We start from the raw sequence: 20,305 nt of genomic DNA, 5'->3' as shown, positions 1-20,305 counted from the left end.
GTATAAATACTCGTACAAAAACCCCTATTCCAGCCCTGATTTTCCAACCCATTGTTTGCTCTCTCTCCCCCCGTCACCCTGTAGAAAATTCAGATCGGATCATAAAGTTGCAATGTAAATGGACTGACTCTCTCTCTCTCTCTCACTCTCTCGCCCTCTCTTTGTCTTTGTCCAAAAAGGAAACCACAGGCCACAAGGAAACTTTTCCAGCGAACCAGTGCCCGCTCGCTTCTGGTAATAGAAACCTAAACACTAAAATTGAATTATCTTCTCTTCTGACCAGAGCACAATTTAAAAATTACTCGCTTGGAAAATTCAATCAGCCAGGGCCAACAGAAGAGGAGAGAGGCACTACCCCACTGCCCCACTACCCCACACGCTCTCTGGCTCTCTTTGAACACACAAGTAAATAAATAAAATGAAAATAAAAACCCGAAAACAATTTGAGAAGGTGAAAAAAAGCCACCGAAAGAGACAGAGAGAGAGATATGAAAGGTAGGGGGCCGGGGCGGGGCCGGGCCGTTAAGGGCACATCTTTAAAAGCCTGGCCGAAAAATGCCTAAGATGCTTAGTGTTTTTTTTCTTTTACGCTTTTTGCTCAGGCATGAGAAAAATTTACACAATTTAATGCGGGACGGTGGGCGTTGGGTTTTCCTTTGGTTTTTGTGGGCTTCAAGGAATGCCAGCAGCAGGTTTTTTGAGGGTCGGGGGTGGGGGGCTTACCCATTTTTTGTCTTGCTTTGTGTTGACTCTGGGCTTTAAGCGGCTCCTACTGCTTGCTGGCTGCTCAACTGAAGCGCGAAACGACAATTTGTGCCTGTTGTTTGTTCCTGGAACCCCAGGCCCCTTCTTCTCCCTTTTTTTGGGGGGGGCGGGGCATTAGCGCCCAGGAAAATCACTTGGCCGACTAACTAAATAAACGATTTTCTACCCTCCTTAAAGCAGAGACAGGCATGTTTACCGTTTCTTAGTTTATTTTGCACTTATTTTTGGGGGCAACTGGGATTCAAATTGTGGCAGGTTCTGGCACCTCGATGCCTCGCTGTTCGTTTAATTTGTAAGCAGAGAGAGAGAGTGTCTTGCTTTTAAGCATCCTTAATCCTGCTTATTTACCACAACCACAGGCGCAGAGCCAGAGCCAGAGCTTACTTCCTGATTGTTTATAGGAGCCTGCCTGATATGTGTATCCTTTGTCTCCAAAGTCTTCAATTGGATTATTTATGGCACACACACACACACACACAACGAGGCATTCCAAGGGTTCTTCTGCCCGGGAAAGTATGCTACAAATTTTCCACGAACACACACACACACACACACACAGGGCCAGGAATAATGGCTTTGTCTGTAAGTAGCTTGTGATTGAATTGAGCCAGAAGCAGCACCCAATCTCTCCTTTCAGGTGTGTGTCCCCGGAAAAGCTCTCTCTCCCCCCTCTCTCTCTCGACCTCTCTGTGCCACAACCGAAATGAAAAATGAAATCAAAGCATTTAAAGCGCGACATGCGCTGACAATGTAAACGACACCAAAAATGCCACCGACTGCCACCGACGGGGATCCCTTTTTTCTACCCCCCACACAGCCCTAGGATTAGCGACAGATCCTGGCTGTGTGTCTGTGTGTTATTTATGGGTGTGTGTATTATTTTCCACTCTTTCCATGGGGATATTTTCAAGGGAAACTTTTGGCATTTTTCATTTCTTTTGATTTGTAGATTGATTCGCCATTTTTGCCCCACATTTGGGGCGCCTCTAAAAGCAATTCGCTGTAGCGTTAATATCGTTTTGCGTAAACAATTTTAATTTGTCCTGCAAGGGGTTTCGGTGTGCCACACACAACCGAGTGGCAAATTATGGTAAAACCTACACGGACGAGAGAAACGAGGACTTGGCATGCAACCAGAAGGCAGCCCTGCCCCCAGCCATGCCACCAGGCACTGCCACCAGGCACTGCTGTCTATCCGGCAATGTCTGTGGGGACCCTCTACCCCTCTCCCTACCCTACCTACCTCTATCTATCCATCTATCTGTGTTTGTCTGGGCCTCTGTGGCAGTGACAGTTTATGGCATGCAGGTATGTGGCATGCATTTTATTTGCTTTCGATTAGAGGCAGCTAAATGCATGTCCCCCCTCTGTTCCGTTCTGTTTGCCATTTGTTTATGGCGACTAATTTCGTGCTAAGAAATTTGCAAACAGCTCTACCAGAAGCCAAAGGAGCACAGCAAGGGTTCAACGTCTCTCCGGCTGCACATTTGTCATGCCTGATTGGGGATTTTTAAAGTGAGGCAGAGGCATGTCTAGACGAGGGTCGACAACCACGACTCATGTGTGTGTGTGTGTGTGTGTGATGTGGCCACCTGTCAGTGGCAGCTGCTGTTCTGTCTGTCAGTCCTTCCTGCCATGAACTTGAATTTTAAATGCCTTTTCCCTGCCGCAAAATAGCAGATTGTGCGGTCATTAAATGTCAGCTGCAGGGGCAACCAATCTGCCACACACACACACGCATAGCATTAATAAACCTGCCGCCACAAAATGACGCTCATAATTGTCAAAAATTTGTTGTATGAATGGGAAAATTGGTAAAAACCTTCCCTCGGGTTAAATCGATTTTGAATGATTGTTAATTAGAATTCTTCAATGAATCGGCGATTTCGGGGATCTCGGGGATTTCGGGTATTCGTTTTTGCTGGCGTGGTTTTTTGGGCCTGAATGATATTGTCACGTAGCACGGGGGGGCATGCAACATACGCTGCGTATGCGCAACAAAGCCAAATAAACATAATTTTCGGTTGTGTCTGTTTTTTGCTGTCGTTGCTGTCGTTGCTGTCGTTGCTGTCGCCATCAACAATCAAGCTAAAAGCCACGTTTCAGGTGCCAGAGTCCGCCCTCTGCCACACACTCTCCCAATCTCCTTTCGGTCTTTTTGAGTGTGTGTGGGTGTGTGTGTGTGCGGCATATGTAACAATGTTTGCTTTGGCCAGATTAAAAATTATGCTTTGCCCAACTGTCAGCAGAAAAAAGGCACCACAGCACAGCACACCACAGACAACACAAAACAACAACAAAAGTGACACAAAAAATGGAAAAACGTGGGAGAAAATTTTAGATGGAGAGAGTCGAGACATTGAGGATACCCAGCACTAAGGAGTGTTGCATGGGGAACCCTCCTCTTCAGTGCTAAGCCACGCTGGGAGAGTGTAAAAGGTCAGAAAGCTTTCACTGGCAACTTTTCTAAGTTTTTGAGTGAATTTTCATTTTTTTGGCAATAAAATAAAAATAGTACTAATAATAAATATACAAAAATTTAATATATAACAATAAAAAAGGAATAACATAAAGTTAAATAACAATAATACAATAGAATTCAATAAAATAAACTAGATTAATTCTGCTACGATTTCTGTTAAATAATTCGATATTTTACCAATTTTTAAAATATATACATGTGTATTTAAAATGTAAAAAATAAAATTTAATTAAATACAAAAATAGTTATAAATATTAATAAAATGAAAAATAATTCTTTTACAAAGTTTCTGTGAAAGTATTCGATGTATTCTTTATTTATAAAATATACCTAAAGAATACAGAATTAAATAAAAATCAATAAAAAAATAAAACTTTTTATTAAATAAGTCGATATTTTCTTTATTCATAAATGCATTAAAAAATAACAATAAAATTAACTGAAATACAAAATTTATATTTTGCTGTTTTCTGATTTCTTCTAAATAATTCTGTATTTTCTAAAATATGAATAAAATAAATAATAAATAAAATGAAATAGAATAGGAAAATAAAATAATAAAATTAAAATGAAATTAAATAATTCAATATTTTCCTGTTAAAGCCTCAATACCATCAAAATAAGAAATTCTCGAATATTTCCATAGATTTTTAGAGTTTTTAAAGGCATAAATAACACCTAAATAGACACAAAAGTGCCACAAATATGTCAAAAAATATTTGAAATCTTCATCAAGAAATTAGTGGAGTTTTCGAAGTGGTTTTCTTAATTTTCTGGGAACAGATCCTACAATAACCAAAGTCTTTTCTTGTGTAAGCAAAGAAATATTAGAGACAAATCTCAATTTCCAGAAATACCAAATAAATATTAATATAGGGAGGATCAATTTGTGGATTTAATTGGGAATATAAAAACACAGAAATGGGAATTCCAATTCCAATCCATAAAACTCCAAACACACTCTACCATAAATCCCAATTCCCCCTCAAACAATATACCCCCAATCCCAGCTCATCTAAAGGGTATCCGAAATGGGTGTAAAAAACTTTTTCTTTCTTTATTTTCTTGATTTTGTTGTGTGTGTTTTTTATATGTTGGGTAGTGACAGAGAGTGACAACAAACCAAACAAAAGTTCAGCCCCGACGCAGAAACCAAAGTTTTTGGTGTGTTGCTCTTACCTTGCCCCCCACAAAAAAAAAAAAAGAAATGTTGCCGAAAAATGTGTGTCAGCTGAGCGACTGCCCCACCAAAGGCCCCACCCCCCACGCATCATAATCATCTTTTTTCAGTGGTGCCACTGCTGACTGCCAGCCCTGCCACTGGTGCTTCTGCCGCTGCTCTGATGTGAGTCTCCTCCTGTGGCAATCAGCATTTTTCTTTATTTCGTTTGGGCCTGGTCCTGGGCCCAGTGAAGTTTATTTTGTAAACATGCCACTAAAAGTTTTCCACTTTGCCTCTAAAATACACTCAAACCCGAATGCCAACACCACCAGCGACGACGACGACATCGTGTTTCTACTCCGTATTCCGTATTCCGTAGTGCCCTTTCCATCTTTTCCGTTCTTTTGGCTGTTTTTTTAGTTAATTTAAAAAGTTTCCAGCGCATGGCAAAGGGGGGGTATTTTCTTTTTGATTTGCAACAGTCAGAGAAAATTGGTAAACGATTCGTCGAAATGTTGTAGTGGCAGGCCACACTCAAAGATACACAGATACACAGATACATTTCGGGTGTAGTTGTAGTTGTGGCTGCCGCTGGTTGGGAAAACTGACATTTGTGCCCCTTTTTTTCCAAGGAATTGCTTTTACAGTATTTATTTTTTTTTATTTTTTTGGTTTGCTTTCTCTTCTGTTTCTTTTATGCCTTGTTATGTTTTTTTCAAAAAAATGTATCTGCATCTTTTATTTATGTGTCTGTCACAGAAATTGAATTAGAAAATTTCGGGGATACTTTTTAGGCTTCGGCGGCGGCACTGTTAATTGCTGTTTTCCGTAGACAGGGTTTTTAATGACACACAAAAAAAGGAAGGAAGGCAGGCAGGAAGGAATAAAGGAAGGCAGGCGGGAAGAAAGGAAGGTAGGATCATAATAAATAATAATTTTAGGCGTACTTTGGCCTTTAATTGGGCCAGTTTTTAAGGTGATTTCCCAGCTGGAAAGACTTTAAAAGAAAGTCAACTTTATATGCCCCCAAAAAAACTACTTTAAAGAAAAGTTTATGACTTCCATTATTTTAGAAAAATGAAGCTTACATTTCCAAGAATTTTACCTGTCTGTATGATCTTTCCGTCTATTCCACTCAAACAAAGAAATCCACAAAGATCTCGGTGTCCCTGGGGTTCATCAAGAGATTTTCAGGCGTACCAACGCCCAGCTGGAGCGCCTAGACAGACACAGAGCGAACCCCTTGCCTTCAACCTGCACCGTCACCCGCCACCCACCACCCGCTGGGACTGAATCCCCCAACTGCTCGACACTCTAGACCCCCTATTTATCCACACTGAAAATACAATGTAAATTTGAATGCAATGTACTTATAATTTGCTGATTGTTCTATTGAAAAAATGCAATTAAAAAAACATTGATTAAAAAAAAAAAAAAATATGAATTAAAAAACTTGTAATTAATGAAAATTCTGAAGAATGGCGTATAATTATTGTAAATTCAAGAAATGTCAATATAAATAATATAAATATAAATAGATTCAATAACTATAATTAATTCTGTTAATGCTTTTAATTAATAAAAATTCTAAAGAATGGTTAAAAATTTTTGTAAATATAAAAAATGTAAATATAAATAAATTCAATAATTATAATGAATTCTTTTAAATATTTTAATTAATGAAAATTCTGAAGAATGGTTAATAGTTTTTGTAAATATAAATAATGTAAATATAAGTACTATAAATAAATTCAATAAATAAAATTCTGTTAAATATTTACAGTTGTTCCCCTCAAAACTGATGAAATATTAAAAGAAATTTCTTCTTTAATTTTACAAAGCCTAAAATATTTTACTCACAAAATCCCCCCTCCCGAAAATCTCTAGTTCTTTGTTAAAGATTCCTTTCATTTATTTAAATTCTGATGTTAAATCCCAAAATGAACTTTCGAAAGCCCCATTGTGCCAGCAATGGCTCACGTTTTGGCAGCCATAAAAGAACGCTTTGCTTACCAAAATATTCCGTCATTGTCGAGGCACAGGACGAATCCGCTAACTGCACGGAGACATGCAGTGCGCAGTGGCTGTTGCACGTTTGCTGCACGCTTTAATTAGATTTCAGTTACGGGAGGATGACATCGTCCTTCCGTGATGCTCCGATGCTCCACTCTGTCTAGCTGTCTGTCTGCCTGTCTGTTGGGTGTCCTGTCCCTGTCCCTGTCCCTGTCCCTGTCTTTGGACATCGACACCAGACCAGAGGCACGAACGCAATGCCCTGCCGAGCCGGTCCGCGGCGACGTTGACAACTGCGTTGCTGTGTGGCTCTCTCCCTTGCCCCTCCCTTCTGCAGCTCTCTTTTTTGCGCTTTTTGCGTGAAAAATGATGGGAAATAATTTGCCAACGACAAGCCAGGACTCGAACGAGGACGTTGCAAACGATGCTGTTCTGCCCCTGCCCCTGCCACCTGCCTTGAGGAAGGACCCAGACCAAAGAGTAAGTGCTACGTGCGTTTTTCCAGCCAAAAATCCACCTTGCTCTCCTCTCTCTCGCTCTCTAACTCTGTGCAGAATTTTCCGCTGTGTATTTAGGTGAAATTTATTTTACTAATTATTATGTAAGCGGACGGGCGCTTTCCGCAAGCTGCTGCTGCTGCTGCCTGGCCGTCAAGTGCTTTTTTGGTTAATGAAATTAAAGCGTTTATTAAAGTGGGTAGGGGAGGGGGCCCCTCTCTAACCTTTTGTGTAATTTATGTGGCAGCTGTGTGCCCCATTTGCTTATGATCGATAATTTATAACCCTTCGAGATACGTAAAATATAGTTAACCTTCAGTTTAAGCAGCTCCCCAACACCCCTCTGGTACACTCTGGTTTTATTCCGGTTTTAACTCAATTTTCGCTTGGCGGAAATTCCCTCTTGGTCACCAGCGTTGAATAACATCATATATAGTATATATAATATGTGTATATATTTTTATAGCTCTCTGGGGATAATCAGAGGGGGGAAACAACAGCAGCAGCATTGGGGTAGGGACAGGGGACACCACCATCCAGAGGCAAAGCTAATGTAAAGTCCAACAGCAGACACATAAAAATGAGAATTTATGCAATTTTTTTTCGGTCCTGGAAAGTAGCTGCCGCCTGGGGGGAGGGGGGCAGGGGGGGCACACACAGGTGACACAGGTGACGCTTTTGTGGATTTGTGGCCAACATTGGCGTTTATTACAAAAGGGGGAGGCGGAGGGGACAGCAGGCTAGAGCGCACATGTCCCATAATGAAGTTGTATAAAATTGCATAATTTTATTTCTCTCTTTTTTTCCCCAGCTTTTGTTCAACTTTTCTTCATTTATGCAAACAATGGGCGAAAATGTTTAACCACACTTTTAAATGTTTTTGGTCAGGGCATAAAAAATGGCTCAGTAAATGTTCAATAATGGAAAAAAATTACGGAAATACGAAATACACAAAAAAGTTCGAAAAGAAAAAAGATTTTATAAGGGCACAGGAAATGGCACTTTAAGATACATTTTTTTAAGAATATGCACTTCAAAGTTGTCTGAGTATCTTTTAAATATTTTCAGAGTATTTTCAGAATATTTTCGGAATATTTTCAGAGTATCTTTGGAATATTTTCGGAACATTTTTGGAATATTTTCGGAGTATTTTCTGAATATTTTCTGACTATTTTTGGAAAATTTTCAGAGTACTTGCGCAAAATTTTCGGAATATTTTTTGAATATTTTCAAAGCATTTTTGAGATTATTTTGAGGGTATTTTCAGAATGTTTTCAGAATATTTTCAGAGTATTTTTGGAATATTTTTGGAATATTTTAGGATTATTTTCAGGATATTTTCGGAATATATTCTGAGTATTTTCGGAATATTTTCTCAATTAATTTTTATGGAGGGATCTCTTAAGGGAGTGATTTGAGAATAATATATATAAGATATACATATATACGAAAAGGACTAAGGGAACAGAAGGCTATACATAGAGTAAAAAATTCTTTGGGTATTCTTCCCAAATAATATTTGTGCCCAAAGAAAATGATATGAACAAAAAAAATAAATAAAAAATTAAAAATCCATTTTTTAACCTAAAATATAATTCAAACAGAAAACATTTTTTTTTTTTAATTTTATTTCCTGCCAAATATTATTACAAAATTTCTTCCTATAGTTCCCCAAGGAAATCTTTCGAAAAAGTATTAAAGAGCCACTCTATTCTCAGTTTTTCTATATTTTAATATTTCTTTAACATTTATAATTTAATTATATTTCTTTTTCCTTAAAATTTTACACACAGCAAATATCTAAAAACTTTTTAAAATTAATTTTAAAAAGTAATATATTCCTTTCCATAAAATTTTCTTCGAAAAATGTTTCTAGCTCAAAATAAATCATAAAAAAGAGCCCGTACCTTTTTTGAAAAACTTCCCCGTAAATATGGCTAAATATGCCCATAAAAAAAGTTCATGCAAAATATGCAACACATTTTTTCCTTCAAATTCCTTAGAAATAAAACGAAAAAAGTACCCACTTCCTTTTTCCTTTCCAAAATACGTTCCATAATTTTATTCCATAATAATTTTGCCTGTTCTCTCTTCGGCCATTTTGCCGCCTAATTAGCCATATAATAAACCTTATCTTTGGGCAGAGACTTTTCAGACGTTTTTCCCTCCTCTCGTGACTTTGCGCCATAAACGCTTTTCAAAACAAAAGTTAACAAATGACTAATTAAAAATGTGTATAACTTTTTGGATGCATAATTAAATTTTATTTGTCTTCACGACTGGAGAAAAAAACACCCGAATGTGGAATGAAAATGCCGCTCGGTGCGTACAAATACGGCAAATGGCAGGGCAAACAATCCGCAAATAACATTTGCACCACACACAGAAAAATTGGAGGCAACACTTTTTGTAAATAAATATTTTTGCCATAAACTGGCAACAGCAGTGTGTGTGATCTGTCACCCTAAGAAATAAAATATAAAAAAATTAAATAAACACCCTAAAAGTAGGCAATGAAAAGCGCTACGCTGCTAGCCTTCAAAACGAACGCCGGCCAGGTGTTCAAACATCCAAATGACAACTTCTTTTGTGGGTTCTGGCCAAACCAATCAGCCAATCTGCACCAAATTTGGCATTCTAGTAGATACGATCATACTTTATAGTTCTGTGATTGTTTCCACATTTTCCCTTCATTTTTTTTCTCTTAATTCTGTGTTAAAAAAACTCACCTGGTTTAAAACCATCTGCATGCTCATGGGAGTCCGTATAGTGCATGGCTCCCACGACAATCAGCCAGAGCATCAGTGCGAAGGTCATGATTGTTGCTGTTGTTTGTTGTTGTGACTGTTGCTCTTCCTTTTGCTGGTAGCGGATCCTTATGGCACTGTCTAAGCGTTGATTATTATTCTAAGCTCACTTTGACACCAGCTTATGAGATGAGCATTGAATATGCAAATAAATTGTTGCCGCTTTCTGTTCAAACATCTCGTTTATCTGTCACTCGCTTTTCCACTCACTCTCTTTCGTGCTTTTTGCCTGGCTTTTCACTTAATTAAAAACTTTCGGGCTCTGGCACATAAATTCATTTTAATATTAACAAACATTCATTTTTTAGCCGCTGTTTGAACAGAAGAAGAAGAAGAAGAAGAGGTCGCATAACCGTTAAGATGAATATTTAATAGAATTTCGACGTGGCTGTACTTTTTTTTTCGGTGTGTGTGTGTGTTTTGTGTGTGTGTGTGTTTTTTTTATAAATATTTAACATAAAGCGCGCACGTGTTGCTCATTTGGCGCCCCTGCAACAGGCATTAAAAATGTAATTTCAAATCCTTTTTTTTTTGTTTTGCACATCTCCTCACATCCTGTTGTCCGCTGCAATTACAAAAGAGAAAGAGAAAGAAAGAGAGAGTTGGTTAGAGAGATATGGAATTAGTTTGTGGGCGCAGAAGAGGCTAAAAAGGAGACACACAGGACAGGGGCTTAAGCCGACAGGAACATTGGTTTCGTTTGGGTTTCAGCGGCAAGACAGAGACACGAGAGAGGGGGACAGAGAGTGGAGTCCAAGGACTGTAAGGTTTCCATGCATTTTAGTTGAGTTTTAATTAAAATTCTCGCATATTTGTGCGGCCACTAAGCCACTCTCTCTCCTGCTCTCCTGCTCTCTGGCACTCTCCTTTTTGGGGGGATTACATGGCTCTGGGCTGTGGGCTCTCCTCTGCCATAAATAAATGCTCATTAATTTGAAGGCCTTTACCTAATGCCACCACGCCACAAACAGGCCTTGCACACTGGCAACAACTTAATGCCAATCAATAATGATAGATTAGGCCACGACACACAAACACACATTCGCATGAGTTACACGAGGGAGTATGTCCTGTTCTGTTCTGTTCTGTTCTGTTCTGTTCTGTCCATCTATCTAAATGTCTTCCTGTCCGTCTGTCTTGGGCAAATGAATAGCCAAAGTTTTGTTTGGGGCATTAATTGGGAAACAGCAAAGACAGGCCGTAGAAAGAGAGGTACAGAGCAAAAGAGAGGGAAGGTAAGCACAAACCGAGAAGGCTTAGTAGACCTCTATCTCTCTCAGGAAAGGGAGAAGGCTCTACCTCTCTCAGGATATGGAAAAGGCGGACTAGATCGCCATCTCTCTCTCTGGAAATGGAAAAGGCTAAGTAGACCCCTGCCTCTCGCCCCCCACGCAAATCGACTTGTCCCCCCACAACTAATATAACCTCTAGAGCTGCCATTACCACCCCGTAAACCGCTGCCTAACTAACGGTAATTGACAAAAGAGTCATGAAAACTTTGACTGGAAAGTTGCTGCCACACGTTTTTGTTGTTTAACACGCAGTCAGAACAACCTGGTCGCCCCCCCCCCGGCAAGCGCTCCCCTTTGGACAAAAACTTTCATATGACAGGCACTGAAGTGAAGAGCAGCAGAAAAAAACAGGTAGAGGAGCAGGAAGAGGAGGAGCAGCAGAAGGAGGAGCAAAAGACAGTAGCAGGCCACAGGAAGTAGCTGTGGCAAGGTGGCAAGGTGTGTGGCAGGTCACTGCCTACTACTTACTCGTGCGCTCTCCCTCTCCCTCTGCCTCTGTTACAGAAGTTTTTGCATTGGAGGTAATTAAGAGCTGTGTGTGGCAAGTGTTTATTGAGAAGCAGCAGCTCCCCCTACCCAAAAATGGGGGCTTCCCTCAAGGACTAAACTTAGAAGAGGCAACTAAAACTTAGAAAAGAGAAAGAACTAAGCCACAAAGTGGCAAAACATGGCCACCCCGCCCTCTTTCCCCCGATATTGATCTAGTCATAACTCTTTTGCTTTTCTGCCGCTTTTCGACAAATTCCAAGTCACTTGTGTGCAGCCAGTGAACCCATTTGGTGGCAGCAATGCCCCATGCCGGGGGCAACAAAACAGTCAACAAATGGCACATTAGACGGGAAACGGAAATGAAAGGCAAAAGACACACAACAACAAAAAATGTCAAGCAAAAACCTATGACAAAAACCCAGTCAATTATGCCAACAATATGCACCACATTTCATAAAACGACTCTGGATGGACGGAGGGAGGGAGGGACGGTAGGAGGGGCTGTCTGAGGGGGGAGGGAATGGCAACAAGGACTTGGTGTATCCTAGGGCCATAAAACTATAGCCATTGCCATTGTTAAAACAATCACAAAAACAGACAAAAACTATCAATTGTTGTTGTTGCTTTTGTTTGGGGAATATTAGATGCACTTACTTTTAATTTGTTAAGCACAATATTCAAAATTAATAAATTACAAATTAATAGTTTATTTTATTTAACCATAAATATTAATCTTAAATATTTGGTATATTTTTTTAGGTTATTTATTATTATTATTATTTATTATTTATTTTTAAACTTAGAAAAAATATGTGATCTTTAAATTTTAATTCTAATGGAATTTTCTTTGTATTTTCTATACAAATAAATTAACCTTTGTTGAATTTTAAATGTTTGTTTGTTTATTTTTTAACTAAACAAATTTTGAGAATCATCAAAGTTCTTTTGATTGAGTTTTTTTTTGTTTTACTTCCAACAAAGTTATGATTTAATGATATTTTAAATTTTAATTCTTTTTAATTTCAAATGTTTTTTTTTAACTACAACAAATATGGGAAATTTGCAAGTTTTTTAAAATTGTATTTTCTTTGCATTAAATCCATAAAAATTATGATTTATTGATATTTAAAATATTAGCTTTTTAATTTTAATTTTTTGTTTGTTTTGTTTAATTTTAAACTTTTGTTTGTTTTGTTTATTTTGAACCACAAAAAGTATGGAAAATTTGAAATTTTTTTGAATAGAATTTTCTTTTTGTATTTGGTCATGACTTATTGATATTAAAAATTTGATCTATTTTTAATTTAAAATTTTTTTTATTTTAAAAAATATATATGAGAATTTTTGAAATTCTTTTGATGACATTTTCTTTGTCTAAACTCCAAAAATATTAAGAATTCTTGTTATTAAGTATTTAATATATTTTCAATATTTTATTTTATTAATATTTTAAAATTGTAGGGTTTTTTTTTCTATAAATTCTGCTAATAATTCAATCAAAATTCGCTCTTTTATGTGTGAAATTTCCACGAAAAATCATGCTCTTGGCCAACAATTTGGTGATAAAACCTTCGTTATTCAATTTTTATGGTAAATCTTAGCTGTCAAAAATATATTCTAAACCCACAATTTGGTAGATTAAAAGCTTGAAAAAGTTTCCCAAGAGCCAAGATTCAAGCAAAAAAAAATACAAATAAAAGATAGGAATTTCCCAATCTCGATTCCTGATATTTCACAGAGCCTTAAGCTCTTCTAGGCCCTCTTGGGGCTCTCCAAACAGCTCTTCAAATCCACAGAACCCTCGTCGTGCCCTGCGAAAGGGTATTCGAAATGCAAAAACCAAACGAAATGAAATGAAATGAATATGCGATGGGCAGCGGGGGGTAGTGGGTTCTCCACAGCACGGAGTGGAGTTTGGAGTTTGGAGTTTGGAGTTGTAGTTGGAGTTTGCAGCCTGGCAGTGTGAATGTTTTTATGCCCCGTGGAATGATAGTTTTTTTCTCTTGCTCTTTTTTGTTGGGTTTTTTTTACCTGGGCCTCGGCCTGGGCCTGGGCTTGGGCCTGGGCCAATGCCTTTTGGCGTTTAGCGAATAAATTGAGCGCAGCAATTTCATTTAAATGTGCACAATAAACTTAGTTCCATGACCCTTGAGGCAGTTCCCCTCCCCTACAGTCCCTCCCCCACTGTCCCTCTCTCTCTGTCAACCATTTCCCGCTGTTTTTCCTGTCATTTTCCCTGTGTGCTTTTGCCGTCGCTCTTTCGGTATCGTTTATGTCTGCACATCGTCTAAATTGTAAATCACATTAAATTTGCGAGCAGAAACGGAAGTGCAGCACACACACACACACACACACAGACACACAGACACACTTGTGGCCAATTGAAATGAATTTGCGGTTGCAAGAAAAAGAGTCACCCGAAAGGAAGGAAAGCCAGCGAAAGTTTATGCAGCACGGAAAAACTGTCACACAGGAAATCAATAAACAGTGGGGAGAGGGGCAGAAACAACGGAGAGAAGGGTGTGGAAAAAGAGTTAAAGATTGCCTGAAAAAGTTACGTGAAAAGAAAGCAGGAAGGCAGGTGGCAGGGGTATTGTGTTTTTAGTGGGTGGCAAGTGAATGGTAATTTAGTCGCTTGACTTAGCATTTCCCCCTAAACGTGCCCCTTGCCCCACCCCTTTGTTTCCCCTGTTCCCGTTCGGAGCCTTTGTTTTTACAGCCATTCGAAATTTGATTTGCATTCAATTCTTCAAGTCCCCGATTCGAGGATTTCCTGCGGGATATATGTATATCCTTTAGCCGTATAATCATCTGTATTTGTCAGACGATTTGACATTATTTGACGGAACAGAAGGGAACAGCATGGAATGGAATGCCAGAACGGAGAAAGGAACAGCATGGCAGGGAATGCCAGGACAGGGAAAGGCACAGCAGAAGGGAACAGCATGGAACGGAGGGAATTCCAGAACGGAGCCACAGAGCGGAATAGCATGAAACGGTAGGCCAGAACGGAGAAAGGAACAGTTTTGGACGGAATGGAATGCCAGAATGGAGAAGGGAACACCAGAAAATAACAGAATGGGAGAGAATGCCAGAACGGAGAATGGAACGGCAGAAAGAAACAGCATGGAACGGAGTTCCTGAATGAGGATAGGAACAGCAGAAAGGAACAGCATGGAACAGAACGGAGAAAGGAACAGCAGGAAGGAACAACAGGAAGGAACAGCATGGAACGGAAGGCCAGAATGGAGACGATGGAGCTGGAAAAATGTAAATTGATTGACTCAATGAAAATCAGTTTAAAGATCTCGTATAGCAGGGGGGGTGTGTTGCAGGAGATATCCCCCATTTTTCGATGGACACTGGCCTCCCCTTTCAATTAAATCCTGCCGCCTGGATCCAGCCTGGATTCTGGCATACAAAATTTAAGCAATATTTTAAAAGCCTTCCTCCGACCTGCCTCCGTCCTCCCTCTTTTGCATATTTCATGGTTTACATTTTACAGCCTCCCTCCCTTCCTCTTTCCCCCCCCCCCCCCCTTTCGACCACCCAAGAACCTACCAAATTGGGGAGGGGCGGCGGCATACACTTTTGCACCTGCAACACTGCAACAATTTCTTCTGTTTGGTTTTTTTTTCAGCCTCAATTTCCGGCAAAACTGCCGACACGGCTTATCACTGGGTTCCTGTGCCTCTGGGCCTCTAGCCTCCCCATGCCACATGCCCCCTGCCCCCTGCCCCCTGACCCCACTACACGCTCAAGTGAACTTTTTACTAAATAATACAACAACAAAATTGCGCAGCGTCCACTTTGCAGACTCCTTCATGCAACAAAAAAAAAAAAAAGAAATATGATTTTATTTTTTGTTGCATTTTTAATATTGAGCAGAGGGCCCTAGATGGGGGTGTAGGGGGGTGCAGGGGGGGCTGTACGACCTAAATATTTGCCCTGCTGTTAAATTAAAAGAATGAAAAGCAAAAAACAAAAAGAAAAGCCTGGAAAAGTCGGCCGCAAATAGAGAGAAAAAACTAAATCAACAAATGCCTTGCGGCTGCCAAACGACGTCGACGAGGAGGACACATTATGGTAGCAAAATGGCGACAAACGACCGGAAGTAGCCATACACACACACACGCACGCACACACACACATGGATAGTACTGCCCGCAGGATAAACCTACGGCCGCTGCCGCTGCCTGACTTCCTGCGATTTAAATATGCGGCCTAGCCGCAGAGCCAGAACGAAAGCCCCCCCAAGCCAAGGGACACCACCACGCATGCAAATAGACAAGGGGGCGGGAAGGACAACACAGGAAGGCAGAGGGGTGGGTAGTGGGAACATAATGAGGCGCTCTTTCTATGCCCAGACCAGAGGCCAGCCGCCACCGCCGCCGCCGCTTTTGCTCATTTCCAGGTCGACATAATTTGTCCATAATTTGTCTGCGTCTTTTCCACACACACACAGGGGAGAGGGGGGAGGAAAAGACAGGAAGGGGGCACAGGAAAAGCCGTGGGGGGTTCCTTGGCGGAGGAAACCCCCTGTCTGGGCGGAGGGTTTATCTCTGGAGGAGGAGCATTTCCTCTTCTCTGTCTCACATTTTTATTGGTGGGAAGTTCCTCCTTCCTCCTCCCTTTTTCCCCATTCGTGGGGGGTAATGTCTCCTCTCTTTTTCTCATTTTTTGGGGTGTATTATCTCCTCTCTTTCCCCCATTCTTTGGGGGTAATATCTCCCCTCTTTCTCCTATTGGGAGGCGGATAATATCTCCTCCCTTTCTTCCATTTTTTGGGTGTATTATCTCCTCTCTTTCCCCCATTTGGAGCCCTCTTCCTACTCCCATTTCCTCCCGGCTTCCACGCGGAAATGTAAATTATAAAATTAGGCTTAATTTTTTTAATAAAAATCTCCAGGACTCCTGGACTCCAGTACAACTCCTTTGATAAGCCGCATGCAACCACACATTGAAGGTGGCCTATGACCTAATTCTTTGACCCCCCTCCCCCATCTCGTACTCTGTCTAAGGCACGGACACAACCATTAATCTAAAACCATTTTGGACACGGCACAAAACAGTACAATTGGCGCCGCGTGTGGCTGCCACTGCCGCTGCCACAGCCACTGCCACAAATGGTGTTAACAACTTTTTTTTCACGCTCTTCTCCATGGCTGGAGACGTTGGAGACTAATTAAACGGAACGCGCGGCGGGGTCGTCTAATCATGTTGATTGTGTGACCACTGATTGATTGATTGATTGATTGCATGGCTACATGAGACAGCGAAAGAGACACGGGGGAAAGGAAAGCAGAAAGAGGAGCTACTACGTTGAGCGGGGTATTTAGGGGTCTCTGGCAAATGTTTGCTAGGGAAAAGGGTAGATTTCTTATAAGGATCTATAAAGCCCTCAAATATAATAGCTAAAACCACTAAAAGAGGGATCTATAATGGTTTTAAGACATGTATTTGTAGGTTTCTTTAGAGGAAGCCTCTCTCTGAGGTGTTCCTTCACTTCAAAGCCCAATTGGAACCTTTTTTGAGGATATATCTTACATTTCTCCCAGGAATAGTATTTGGGTGATATTCATATGGTATATTAGGGATTATAACCATTTAAAGAGGGATCTATAATGGTTGAAGAACAATTATTTGAACATTTCTTTAGGGTAAACCCTTTTCTGAGGTATTTCTTCATAAGAATCCCCAATTTAATGATCTATCCTTCGTTATATCGATAATATATCTTACAGTTCCCCTAAGAATAGTATTTGAGTAATTTGTATAAGATATAATACCTTAAACCACTTAACGAGGTATCTATAAAGGTTTTAAGACAAGTATTTTGGGGTTTCAATGGGGTAAACCTTTCTCTGAGGTATTCCTTCACAAAAAAAAAGCCAATTGGAGCCCTATTTGAAGATCCATCCCTCGCTATATCGATAATATATCTTACAGTTCTCCAAGGAAAAGTGTTTGGGTAATTTTTATAAGATATAATACCTAAAACCCCTAAAAGAGGGATCTAAAATGGCTTTTTAAACAATTCTTTGTATGTTTTTTTAGGGGAAACCTTTTTCAGAGGTATTTTTTCACTTCAAAACCCAATTGGAACCTTATCCATGGGTATATCGATAATATATCTCATAGTTCCCCAAGGTAAAGTATTTCTAAAGGCTAAAACCAATGCCAAGCTGTTCCACGAGGCCTCTAAGATGCTTCACCTATGACTCATTGCTACCTCCTCGACTGAGTCGGTCCCCAGAGTCCAGCAACAAAATCCCTACTATCCGTTGGGCAACTTTCTTTTGGGCTTTTCTGCCTTCTGTTCCAACAAATTGTGGCTTTATTTTACATCAAACATTAGAGCCGCACCTTTAAAGAAAACACACAAGCCCATCCACACACCCATAATTTTATATTATTTATAATATATTCATGATGATGCTTGGCTGCCTCGTTGACAAGAGGTGCAACAGCAGCAGCAGCAAAAAATAATAATAAAATGCAGGCAGCAGGCGGCAGGAGGCGGCAGAAAAGAGCAACAGCTGCAATGACAATAACTCTTGGCAGTGCCACAGCAGAGCAGAGAAGAGCAGAGCATCACCATAATGTTGCCACACATAAGCACACACACAGAGTGTGTGAGTGTGTGTGAGTGTGGCATGTGTATCTATGCAGCAGCTGCAGTCGCGCCGCCAGCCATGTCCCTTTATCGTTCCCTTTAGATCCTTTTCCTTGCTGGATTTTTTCCTTTTTTTTTATATAATTGCAAAATGTTTTGTTTTAATTAACTGAAGCGAATTTTTACAGCTGACAGACAGGGAAATTCTATAGGCTTTCCACAGCCAGAGAGAGCTCTCCCTCTCCCTCCCTCTCCCTCTCTTTCTATCCTTGCTCCTTTCTCCCGCCTTTTTGTGTGTGTGATTATGATGCGCTTTATTGTCACACGCGAGTGTCTCGGAGACATGGCATACGGGAGTATCTGTATCTGTCTTTCTGTGTGTCTTCTGTGTTGCCTTTGCTTGTGGCGTGGAATTTATGTTTACAGCACAAGTGGGAGGTGCAATGAAAAGCCAAGGAACAGACGCCACCACTGAAACAATAACAAAACGGAAACGGAAACGGAAGCTGCTGCTGCTGCTGTGTTTTTGGGGGGTTATATGAAGACATAAACATAAAAGTGTTTTATAATAAAGCAAAGCGTGAAATAATTCCCAAAGACAGACCACAAAAGCTGACAATTTTTATAGACGCACACACACAGATACAGATACAGAGATACACAGAGATACACAGATGCAGAGATACACAGATACTCAGATACTCAGCCACGCACACATGGACCTGCTTTTGTGGGTAATGATGTTAAATAAAATATTGTTTATGTGGCAACATAATAAATGGCCAACTGCCGCCAACCGACCCGACTCCTCGTAAAGCGCACACCTAGACGCCTTGCCCCACGCCCCCCGCCCCATGCCCCGCCAGAGCCATTCACCATCGACATTATTATGGGCCAAAAGAGAACTCATAATGGTTTATATATATCTCAGATGTATCTGTATCTGTGTGTATCTGTGTGGCTTGGGGTTCATGCGGGGCACTTGACAATTACAATAATGACAGATGTGTCCATTGGAGACGCCTCCCCCGCGCCTCAAGTGTAAATAAATGTTTAGACGCGGTTCTTCTGTGTTTGTATTTGTGTTTGTGTTGGCCAAAGAGTGACAGAGAGTAGAGGGAGAGATGGTGGCCTCCGTTATGGCAGAGTGGAAAGATTCTTAAAGGTAAATCGAAATGATATATGCCTTGGGTTGAGGGTTTGGTTTAAAAATTATTCCCTACAGGAGGTAGCGGGTTTTTTGGTCTAGTCAAAGCCTTTTAAATGTTCTCCTAGTTTTGCTTTTATTTTCAGAATTTTAGAAGCTAAAAAGCCGTCTATTTTTTTCGATGTTAGGCAACGTTTTGCTCTTGCAAAATCCTCTCTTAATCTGGCAGCTTTGTTCCGAATAAAAACAGTCAAAATCCAATAAAAATAATTTTTAAAAATGTAGAAAAAAAATTTAAGAAACAGAAAAAATACAAAAATAAACAGATCCAAATAAAACAAATAATAAACCAGAAATTGAAATTGAAATACTGTTAAAATAAAAATTTTTTTTATTAAAAATTAAATAACATTAAATACTAAAAAATAAATAAGAAAATTTAATTGAAATACTGTTAAAATACATTTTTTTAAGTCAAAATTAAATAAAATAAAAAATAATTCTGAAAGTTTAAATAAAAACCCTTTAAAATATTTTTTTAAAGAAAAAATTTAATAAAATGTATAACTAAAAAATAAATCAAAACACTTAATCACAAAACTGTTAAAGTAATATGCAAAATATACAAATATAATAAACGGATAAAAATAAATTAATTATATAAAAAAAAAAAAAAATATTTTAGTGAAAACCAGATTAAAAAATTAGACAAAATTAAATAACAAAAAATACTATTAAAAAAGCACTAAAAATTAAATATGCCAGACACAAAATAAAAAGATCAAAACAAAAATAAATATTTATTCTCAAGAATTAAATAAAATTAATAAGAAAAAGGAGATAAAAATAAAGTGAAAAGAAACTAAAATAAACAGATATTTATTTTCCATTATTATCCTCTAAATTTGAATCAGAAAACCCCAAACATTATTTTAACTTATCATCTCATTAAGTTTATTCCATAATTTATTACAAATAAATTCTAAAACGTATATTTAAGGACGCCTTAAATTGTAGTCCCCTGCCTTGGTTTTG

At 39.3% G+C, this 20,305-nt stretch overlaps 1 protein-coding gene across 3 annotated transcripts in view; it reads right to left on the bottom strand.

Moving 5' to 3' along the window:
- Positions 1–20,305, bottom strand: part of LOC108156572 — a 220,604-nt gene that overhangs the window by 65,440 nt on the left and 134,859 nt on the right. For 2 of the 3 annotated variants that reach the window (XM_033388648.1, XM_033388649.1), the window contains one exon: positions 9,649–10,291. In XM_033388648.1, coding sequence (XP_033244539.1) covers positions 9,649–9,736 — 88 coding nt within the window. In that variant the 5' untranslated portion in view covers positions 9,737–10,291. The remainder of the gene's footprint in view (positions 1–9,648; positions 10,292–20,305) is intronic. The other variant, XM_017288106.2, reaches the window with a different exon arrangement.

This window comes from Drosophila miranda, chromosome 2 (assembly GCF_003369915.1).
Source record: "Drosophila miranda strain MSH22 chromosome 2, D.miranda_PacBio2.1, whole genome shotgun sequence".
In the NCBI taxonomy this organism is placed as follows: domain Eukaryota; kingdom Metazoa; phylum Arthropoda; class Insecta; order Diptera; family Drosophilidae; genus Drosophila; species Drosophila miranda.
The sequence above is the reverse complement of the archived record's forward strand: the minus strand, read 5'-3'. Positions and strand labels throughout refer to the sequence as shown.